Here is a 10,024-nt window from a genome sequence, read left to right on the forward strand (position 1 = left end):
ACCTATCATCATTGATAACTCATCACCAGAGTATGTGCTTCCTACTTACCTCCTATAATCTCTAATTGCAGAACATCTTTTGTTTTTTGGCTGCACAGTGCAGCTTGTGGGATCTTAGTTCTCCAACCCGGGATCGAACCCGTGCCCCTTGCAGTGGAAGCACGGAGTCCTAACCACTGAACAGGCAGGGAATCCCCCAGAACATCTTTTAAATAAGAGTATTCTCATTACCTTAATTGAAATTGATGAAGACTATCAACAGGCGTTTAGATGTGCACTTCTGTGGTTTAAATATTTTTTTCTATTTTTGATGACTGATAAAAATAATCTATAAACCACCATTTAAAAATATTTTCCCAAATTTTTATTTTGAAAAATTTCAAACCCACAGACATTGAAATAGTAATATTAAAGTATTAACACTGCTTTCACACACAAGGATTTTTAACCAAAATAACATGGTGGCCTCTAGGCTACATGAATATCCAGGTAACTTCTCCATGCTTACAAGAGAAGCAGCCTCATCTTTAGTGAGAGGAGCTTTCTGTCCTCAGGAAGTCTCTGTAATGACTTTTTTGTAGTGCTTTCATTCATCTTATTAGAAATTCAAAGCCCTGCAAAGCACAAAGGACAGGATTTATTCCCATTTTACAGATGAGGAAACAAACTCAGAGAGGTCAAGTGATCTGTCTGTTCATGGTCTCAAGTCAGTAAGTGCCCCAGCTGAAATTGGAACTGAAGACTTCTGACTTCCGTAACTCAACATTCTGTGGTCACTTCCTCTCCTGGATATATGAGAGTAAAGCCAGAGCCAAGCAGATATGCAAAGTGTTTTAGTATCATTCTTCAAACAATCAGAAAGCAAGTATTCACCAGGACCCAGGTGCATAGTATTATCCATCACAAGTCTATTCTTAGGAACATAAAACCACAATACACAGAGGGTACTGAAATTTCTGTCAACTGCCCTGGTTTGAGTTCAACATTTATTGAGTGCTTACTCTATCCCAGGTACCGTGTGTGGGATACAGAGCAAATCAGACAGACAAGGCTTCTTGTCATATTCCAGTGGGTTAATGAACAATCCAGAAGCTGCCAATGAGACTGCTGGTCTGCATCCTGCCCACAGTAGCATTCTGTTTGGTCCCTACAGTGCCTAAGTTTTTCTGTTTATAATGAATTGTCAACTTCTAGCTTCTCTGAAACAGGCAACTTCTGCGGGAATCCTGAATATTAAGTTGCAGCCACGCCTGCCCTTTACCCAGGACACATGCCCCCTAGAGATCACTTCAGTTCCCACCATTTCCTACTGTCTTACACCCAGACGACTGTGGCCCAAATCACCCACTTATATTACCCACTTGACATCCATAAGCATTTAAACTGAAAACCCCTGAAGCCAACAAATATCCAAACAAGATAATTTCAGATAGCATTAAGTAATGCAAAATAAAATAAAATAAGCTAATGTGATGGATGTGATATGATTGGTGGAAAGGGCTACTTCAGATTGGGTGGTCAGGGAGGGTTTCTCTCAAGTATAATTGAAACTGAGAACTGAATTATGACAGGCATGACAAGACTGCCAACAGAAGTAAAAAAATGCTTCTAAGCAGAGGGAAAAAGCATAGGCACAAGTCCCCCTTGAGGCTGGAAATAACTTGGCTTGGTGAAAGAACAGCAAGGCTGGGGTGGCTGGGAAAGTGGTAACAAGGTCACGGAGGAAGGAAGAAGCCAGATTACATAGGACCTTGTAGGCCATGGTGAGAGTTTTGGATTTTATTCCAGCTGTGATGGGGAGTCTTTTCAGGGTTTTAACTTGGGAACAATGTGATCTGGTTTACATTTTTAAAAGATCACCCTGCTACGTAGAAAAGTGACTTAATGAGGCAAAAGAGGAAGTAGGGAGGCCAATGAGGAAGCTATGTTATAGCAGTCCAGTAGGCGACAGTGGCTAGGACCAGGATGGTAACAGAAAAGATGGAGAGAGGTAGCAGATCCAGGATATAAACTGGAATGTAACCAAAAGAATTTTCTGGTGGAGTGGACGGCAGTACTGCAGTAGGGCGGAGAGAGTATGAAGAGGGAGTAACTAAGGGTAACTCCAAGGTTGTGACTTGTTCAAATATCTCTATGAGTTGGGGTGACTAGCAGAGGTCCCAGTTTTAGGGAGAGGGAGGAAGAATTTGTTCTGGATGAGTAAATTTTCCCTAGGCTCAAGTCTTCCTAAGATTCCTCATTTCCATCTCACATCCAAGCAGTCCTCAAAGTCCCAAAATTTGAACTTGGAAATACCTAATCTATCAAATCTACCCTTCAACTTCAACTCCATATTCGTTGCCTCTGTCCTGATTCAATCCTCTCTCTCGCTTTGACTTTTACAACAGCCTTCTCCAGCTATGAATAAACTAACAAAAGCACTTCACAGACATGTGAACCTCTCTCTCACCAGCCACCTTTGATGGCAGAAACCATGTCTTATTCATACTTATCTCCAGGGCCCAGTGCTGCGTGCTAGGCACAGAGTAGGCACTCAAATGTTTGGTGAACTGAAAAGAAGTTCTCCTCAAACAGGATATAACCTACTGGAAGAGAAGAGCCCTATCTCGGGATTCTGTGATTCTCCCACACAACTTAAAGCAGAACCAGATATGAAATGTATGATCAAGTCCCAGAAACTTGGCCTTCGCAAGGGATATGTTTCTTTCTAATTGAGTTTCAAATTGCCCTGTTTTCACCCAGTAGTTAATAACTGATATGGGACAACAGGCAACATATGTTATGACTCTTTTCTACTTTTCTTCCAAATCTAGGGACTTCATACTCTCACAACATCTTTGTAACGAGGTCAAGAGATAATTATTCTCCATTTCACAAATAAGAAAACTGAGGCACAGAATGAAATCCCTTAATCACTTTTTGATGAAGTTAGGCGCTTTGCTGGGTTAAGATCAGCCTTTCCCTGAGCCATACCACAGTTATGGAATTGGAAGATATCCCAATCTCCCTTCCCTGCAAGACTGCTGGTTAGTACTCAGGTGTTCCCTAGGTTTTGCCTCCACAATTACAAGCTTGTCTTTTTTTTTTTTTCTTAGTTCCCCGACCAGGGATCAAACCCAGGCCCCCTGCATTGGGAGCACAGAGTCTTAACCACTGGACCATCAGGGAAGTCCCACAATTACACGCTTCTTTGGATAGCAGGGTGTGTTGCCACAAGGTCAAAGACCATGTTCTCTCTTTCTCTTCTAATTACCACTCTCCTCAGTGCCTGGTGAAGACAGATTCCACCCCTTGGGCCCAGGAAAAAGAGAAGCACCTTGGTCGTTGGCCTGGGAGGTCAAGTAAGGCCAGGAGACACACCAGCAAGAAGAGAGAGAGATCTAAGTAGGCAAGAATAGTTTCAATGGGAAAAAGGAGAGAGGAGTCACCATTAAGAAAATCAGCACACCCCCTTCAAAAGGCTTCCAGCTGGGGAGTACCTGGGAAAAGCCGCGGCAGCGAAGGCAGAAGGCCAGATCCTTCCTGCTGTGCCCTCCCAGAGTCATTTCCTCAAGGCACCCAGGCTCTTCAGGGCCTCCTGGGCCTGCGTCAGCTGCTGCTGTAGCCTCTGGCGGGTGCTCTCATTGGAGGCCCGCTTGAGGAGGCCCTGCATTTCTTCCACCACTGCCCGGTAGCCAGGGGTGTTGTGGAAGAGCCGCACTGCGCGGTCCCCACAGGAGGCCAGAAGCCGGCCAGTGACGTCAAAGGACAAGTCACTGATACACTCCCCATGGACCCGCTCGAAGCACTCCTCCTTCTCACCCCGCCGGGTGTTATAGAGATGAATACTGGTGCCACTGGCCAAAGCCAAAACCTGGGCGTCAGGCGAGAGTGCCAGGCGGCATGGCATGGTGCTTGCTTCTTCAAAACGGCCTGTCCTCAGCAAGTAGGGGTCCTGCTGCTTCTTGTATTCCACATCTGTGTCCCACAGTTTCCATGTACCATCCTTGGAGACAGAGGCCATCCTGCAGCAGGGAAAGTCACGGCTCTAGCCCCAGCATACCCTGGAGGGGAGGGCACTGGGACAGCCCTAGGGACGCCAGCTAGGAAGCCAATTCCACTGCTACGTCTACTTCCTGCTGAGGGCCAGGCACCGCGCCCCTCCCCGCCCCACTTCAGAGCCGCTGCAGAGAACGGCAGAAGGATCCTGGACGCCAAGAGGGGCTGCAAGTCATGGGTAAGAAATCAGAGAGGAGTCACTCACCTCCGGGAGTCATTGGAGAAAGCGGAGAAGTGGACGGCTGCAGAGTGGCCCTTCAGTTCAAAGGCTCGCACAACCTCCTGGAAGTCCCCTTTTTTCCCAAAGCAGACTTCCCAAACTTTTACATCTGGGGTGAAGCCACATGAGGCCACAAACCTGCCATACAACCCAGGTTGCGTTAAAACTTAATTTTAAGGGCATCTTTTTCTGCAAATCCGCCAAAACTTTTTCCTGAGTAAGTTAATTAATCTTGTACCTAAAACACTACCTTTGAAAACTGCTTTTATACATGATCTCAGTCCATCCTCACAGCCAGGCTGTAAGATAATAGTACCCCCACCCCAACCTCTTGAAAACTATGGATGAAGAAATAGAGACTAAGGACTTGAATCGAGGTGTCCTGATTCCACACTGCCTGCCCCTTCTGCTCTCTGAAGCTGGCTCTCTGCTCTGTCCCCGGCCCCCCAGCCCCAACCTCTGCCCATGCCCGAGGCCCAAGTCCCTCCTTCCTCACCTGCTACAAGGGGATATAGTAGCAAAGGTATTGTGCATCTGGTTGGTGTTGATGGTAGACAGCACCTGACCTTTCAGATTCCAGATAAGGATAGTTGTGTCACTGGAAGCAGTCATGATGAACTTCCCTGAAGGGCGAGAGGAGTGCCATGAGCTGAGGTCCATGACCTGATCGACTGACTTATGAAGGCGTCTGCTGCCCAGTGTAATGTATCCAAGCTTCCCTCCCAAGCCAAGGGTCACCACAGATAAGGATTTGGCTGAAGACTGTGGCTATTACATGCCTCCCCCAGGGGACTTGCTGTGACTCCCAGGACTCCAGGGGAGCCCAGAGCCAGGGCCCTTTTTGTCACACTGGGGCTAAGCATAATTCTCAGGCTGCATTCGCTCACTCAGTAAGTAAAACTGGGTCCATTCCCTCTTGCCTTGGGCAAGCTCCATCCTCTGAATGCCTCACCTGTGTCAGCAATGCCAATGTTGATGACGGCTGCCTTGTGCTTTTTAGGAAAGTCCTCTGGGGTGGCCGTGAAAATATAGCCCCCATCCTCTCGCTTGGTCATCTTGAAGACACGGAGGGTATCTCCGTTAGCCAGCCAGACGATGAATGCTCTAGAGACAGGGAGCAGACAAGTCTCTCACTCCTTTGGGCACGGAGACCTGTGTGTGCCAGGTCCTATGCTAGGCAGGCTCTGAGGAAAATCAAGATCTCCCTTCAGGACTTATAGTCCAGCCTCACAACTTAAACCCTTAATTCAAAATCTCTTAAAACTCCTTACAAGGTAAGTCTCTCATAGCTCTGGCTCCTTTAGCTTCTCTCTAGGGTTTAGAAAACCATTAGATCTTCCAAGACTACTCTGGAAGTCAGGCTTTGGTACTTCCCAAGGAGGAACAGATCTTCCCCTCTCTGCTTCCTTGCTATGTAGCTCCGTAGCCCTCCAAGGAGCCTCAGGCAGTGTTGAAGCTGTCTGGATGTTCCCTTTCTGCCACCTCAAGGGAGACCCTGGGTCCCCCCTCACTACCCCAAACAAGGTATGGGAGGGACATAAGCCTGGGTCAGGGCTTCTGCAGGCAAACCTGGGGCTCCATCCTGTCCCACCTGCAGTCAGGGCTGAAGCGCACCAGGACGGCATGGTCCAGCTCCACATTTGCTCTCATGCTGCGGTGCTCCCGCTGCAGGAAGTCCTTGGTGCTCCAGATGCGGATGGTACGGTCATCTGCACAGGTGGCCAGGTACTTGCCATTGCTGCTAAAGTCCATGCAAGATATGTTCCCACTGTGGCTCTAGGGGAAGAGTTGCAGCAAGTATGAACAGGAACCCCTTGGGCAAATGGGGAAACCCATGCAGCCATGATTCTGGAGCCCTGTTGCTTAGATTACCAGCAAGCTGCTGATGGGATGTGATGAGAAGGGATAGGATGGGGCATCCCCACTGATTTTGGTCAGAGGCAGAGGGGTCTGTAACATGCACAGAATACTACAACGGAAAAGTCTACGGGGGTGTGAGTCTTTGTATACATGTCCTGTGCATGGGCACCACATACCTTCAATGTTGCAGCCAGGAGGCGGTGGGTGAAGTTGTGTTGCTGAGGCTTTTCCTTGTGAATCCGCTGATGTTGTTTCTGCTTCTTGGATCTCAAGGACTTGTCAGGTGGAAATCCATTTGCTTTTTGGCCTATAAGGAAGGCCCATGTCATTCGTCCATTCACACTCAATAAGCACTTACTGACCACCTATGATTGGCACTGAATGGAGGCACAAGAGATGACCAGATATGGCCCCTGTCCTCAAGAAGAGAGTGATATGGGAAAAAACAGAGGCTTTGGAATCAGACCTGGGTTTGGACTGCATCTCTACCACTGAGTGATCTTGAGGAGGCTGCTTGCTGTTAGTGTATATAACATAACCATATAGCACCTCGTTGCACATCAGAAGAGGCGCCCTCTCTGGGCAGGCACAGCTCAGCAAGTACACAGAATGGCCAGTGGAATGCAGATTCTTGGCCAGACATCTCTAAGTGGGGGATAATGTGCACACCGGAATCTAGTGACCCTGATCTCAGGTAACTGCCCTGGGCCTTGGTTTTCTAAAAGAGAAGTTGAGAATTGGGTGAGATAATATATACAAAATGACAAGCACAATACCCAACACAAGCATTAAATGGCTCAAAGGAATCCCAGAGAGAACCCAGAGGTGAGAGGTAGTTGACGTGAGTTCAGTACATCCCGTGTGCTGGAAATGGTGCCAGTCATTTTTGTAGCAAATAGCTAATTTACTTGAAAATCAGGCCAGGAGCAAAGCTGGCATGTGTTAGATCGCTACAGATGCTCCTCAATTCCTACAGGAAGAAAGCTCCTGAGGCCACATACAAAGACAAATCTGCCTGCCCTCCGCTTGCCTCTCCAGCCTTGTCTAACAAGCCCTCCCCTCTCCCCTCACACTACAGTCAAACCAAATGCTGTTCCAGGACTCCTTGGCTTCACGCATGTTGCCATTGCCAGGAATATTCGCCCTCTCTTGGCCTCCTGGCAAGCTCTTACACGTCTATCCTTCAAGACCCCATGTCAAGCGTTCCCTACTTGACACCCCCTCCGCCCACGGTCAAAAGCAGGGCTGACCACTCCCACCCTTGGGTTTCCTGTGTCTAGTACTGACCTTCCTATGAAACCTACTACACTATATTTTTCACTTACATTTTCACCTGTTCTTTTTTACCCGACATTGGACTCCCTAAAGGAAAAGACCCCAAAGCCTACAGGAGGTAGCAGGTACTCAATAAATGCTGCATGTCGGGGAACCAGAGCGTTCACAAATGAATGTCCGTCCCCTCCTCCCCGTTTTCAGAAAATAACGATCAAGGAGCGCGCTGGAGAGTTTCCTAGCGCCCCCGCAGCAGCCCCGGGGAGAAGCTCAGGCTCCGAGGGAAGGCGGCTTAGCGTCGGCCACGGAGAGCTCGGCAGCGCGGGGCCTAGGTTCTAACAGGTCGTCCCGAAGTGAAACTGATGTCCCAAGAGAAGAAACTGAGGCCGGAGGGAGGGGGGGATCTCTGGCACCCCCGCAGGCCAAAACGGCCGGTCGGACCCCGGGGAGGCCGGGAGCGACAGGTCCGGCGGGTCGCCCCCACGCGCTCCCGCCCCACTAACCTGCGGACCGGCCGTACGTCTCCTGCTCCGCGCGCAGCCACCCCCGCGCAACCGCCGCCGTCGCCACCAGGGCCAGCAGCCCGAGCAACAGCGACAGCCCCATCAGCTCCGGCATCTCCAGCAGCTCCATGTCGGCAGTTACTGCCACCTCAGCCTCTGGCCTCGCGAGGGCCTGCACGTCTCCGTGGGGCGGTGCACGCACGCGGGGCGGGGCCTGGCCGTTAGTGCGTCCCGAGGGGCGCGGCCTAGTCGTTGGCCCGTCTCCGGGGGCGGGGCCTGTTGTTGGAGCGTCCCGAGGGGCGGGGCCTGACCGTCGGGCGTCCGGAAGGACGCGGCCTGGCTATTTAAGGGGGTCTGGCCATTGCGGCTGTGTGGCCTCACAGGATAGGGGGCCGGTAATGCAGTCTCTGCTCAGGCCTCCCCTTGAAGAATTTACTGATAATCGTTATTAAAGGCGTTATTCCAGTCGTCATCACATTGGATCCTTTCAAGGAGACATGGGACCAATTATTACTTCCATTCAACCGGTGGGAAAGTCTTCTTAGTATCAGGGGAAATTCAGATGGGCTTTTACTATTAATGGAGAAGGGAAAGGGTATTTCTGGAATTAGGAGGTGGGACAGCCTCATCCTCCTGAGCAGGAGGATGCTGTGTGGAGGCAGGGCATGAGCAAAATAAAAAGTAGCAGGTAAGGGAATTCCCTGGCAGTCCAGTGGTTAGGACTCCACGCTTCCATTGCAGGGGACACAGGCTCGATCCCTGGTCGGAGAGCTAAGAGTCTGCAAACCTCGCGGCATGGGCCAAAAAAAAAAAAAAAAAAGAGGTAAGATTGGAAAGGTCTGGAGGGCCTTGAGTGCCAGCTCAATCCAGCAAACAGAGAGTAGATTCTGGTAGTTATTTCAGGGTGAGATAGCTCAAAATGGGGATCTTGGAGATTCTTCGGATGGACTAGTGTGTGCCAAGACCAAAGACAAAAGGAAAACCAAGAGGTGGTTGCAAGGGTCCAAGAGGGAGGTAGGTGATAAGAGCCTGGACTCGGGGTGGCCTGGGAGAGAAAGGAAATCGAAAAGGTGATTTTAAACAAGACACTTTTAATTTTGAAATAATTATAGATTCACAGGTAGTTGGGAAAAAAAATGAAGAGGAAGGTTCCGTGTATCCTTTACCCAGGTTCCCCCAATGGTAACATCTTGCATAACTATAGTGCAATATAAAAACCAGGAAATTGGGGGCTTCCCTGGTGGCGCAGTGGTTGAGATTCCGCCTGCCAATGCAGGACACACGGGTTCGAGCCCTGGTCTGGGAAGATCCCACATGCCACGGAGCAGCTGGCCCCATAAGCCACAATTACTGAGCCTGTGCGTCTGGAGCCTGTGCTCCGCAACAAGAGAGGCCGCGATAGTGAGAGGCCCGATAGTGAGAGGCCCGCGCACCGCGATGAGGAGTGGCCCCCACTTGCCACAACTAGAGAAAGCCCTCGCACAGAAACGAAGACCCAACACAGCCATAAATAAATAAATAAATTAATTAATTAATTAAAAAAAAAAAAAGAGCTGGTGACACGTACGTGCGCCGAGACAGCGCGAATTGGAGAAAAAAAAAAAACCCTCAATAGGTTACCAGAGTAATTCAAGGTAAACTACAAATAAAGGATAATTGAGACAGCACCCAATTAAAAACAAAACAAAACAAAACAGGAAATTGGCATTAACACCATCTACAGAGTTTATTCACCAAAAAAAAAGGGATATTCTGAAAGACTAGTGATAGAATTTGGAGCAGACTAGCTGGAGAGGGAATATTCCCAGAACAAGCATGCTCCGTGGGCCTCCCAGGCCCACAACCCAGAGCGAGTCGAAATGCCAGGGTCAGGGATGCCAGATTCAAACGTTTCCATGGCCACCAGGGAGCCCTTCTTGGCAGTGCAGGTCCTCTGGCCTTTAGAAGGATCCTATGAGGACAGAGGCTGCTGCAGAGACTAGATGACAGACAGATTCACCTACAACCTCGGGTGAGGAGACAGATCCAGTCAGAGAGCAAGTGAAGTGGCCTCATTTCCTTCCCTTTTGTCCTTGGTGAGGGGAGAAGGGGAGACTGGCATTGACTCAGCTGTGGGCAGTGGGGTGGAGAG

At 49.3% G+C, this 10,024-nt stretch overlaps 1 protein-coding gene across 2 annotated transcripts; it reads right to left on the bottom strand.

Annotated features, from left to right (window-relative positions):
- Positions 1-349: 349 nt before the first annotated feature.
- TBL2 (transducin beta like 2) lies at positions 350-8,097 on the bottom strand. 2 transcript variants are annotated; one of them, XR_014017549.1, is made up of 8 exons: positions 7,894-8,097; positions 6,295-6,425; positions 5,850-6,034; positions 5,211-5,362; positions 4,755-4,881; positions 4,244-4,396; positions 3,480-4,004; positions 350-614 (listed from the first exon to the last, which is right to left on the bottom strand). XR_014017549.1 is itself a non-coding variant. In XM_081255637.1 (7 exons), exons 1-7 carry the CDS (start codon positions 8,021-8,023, stop codon positions 3,542-3,544), a joined length of 1,341 nt encoding a protein of 446 aa, XP_081111763.1. In that variant the 5' UTR covers positions 8,024-8,096; the 3' UTR covers positions 350-3,541. The 2 variants fall into 2 exon arrangements, 1 of the variants encoding a protein (XP_081111763.1); XM_081255637.1 differs by having other exon boundaries at positions 350-4,004; positions 7,894-8,096.
- Positions 8,098-10,024: the final 1,927 nt, after the last annotated feature.

The sequence above is a fragment of the Mesoplodon bidens genome (assembly GCF_964165515.1).
Source record: "Mesoplodon bidens genome assembly, chromosome: 15".
NCBI lineage: Eukaryota > Metazoa > Chordata > Mammalia > Artiodactyla > Ziphiidae > Mesoplodon > Mesoplodon bidens.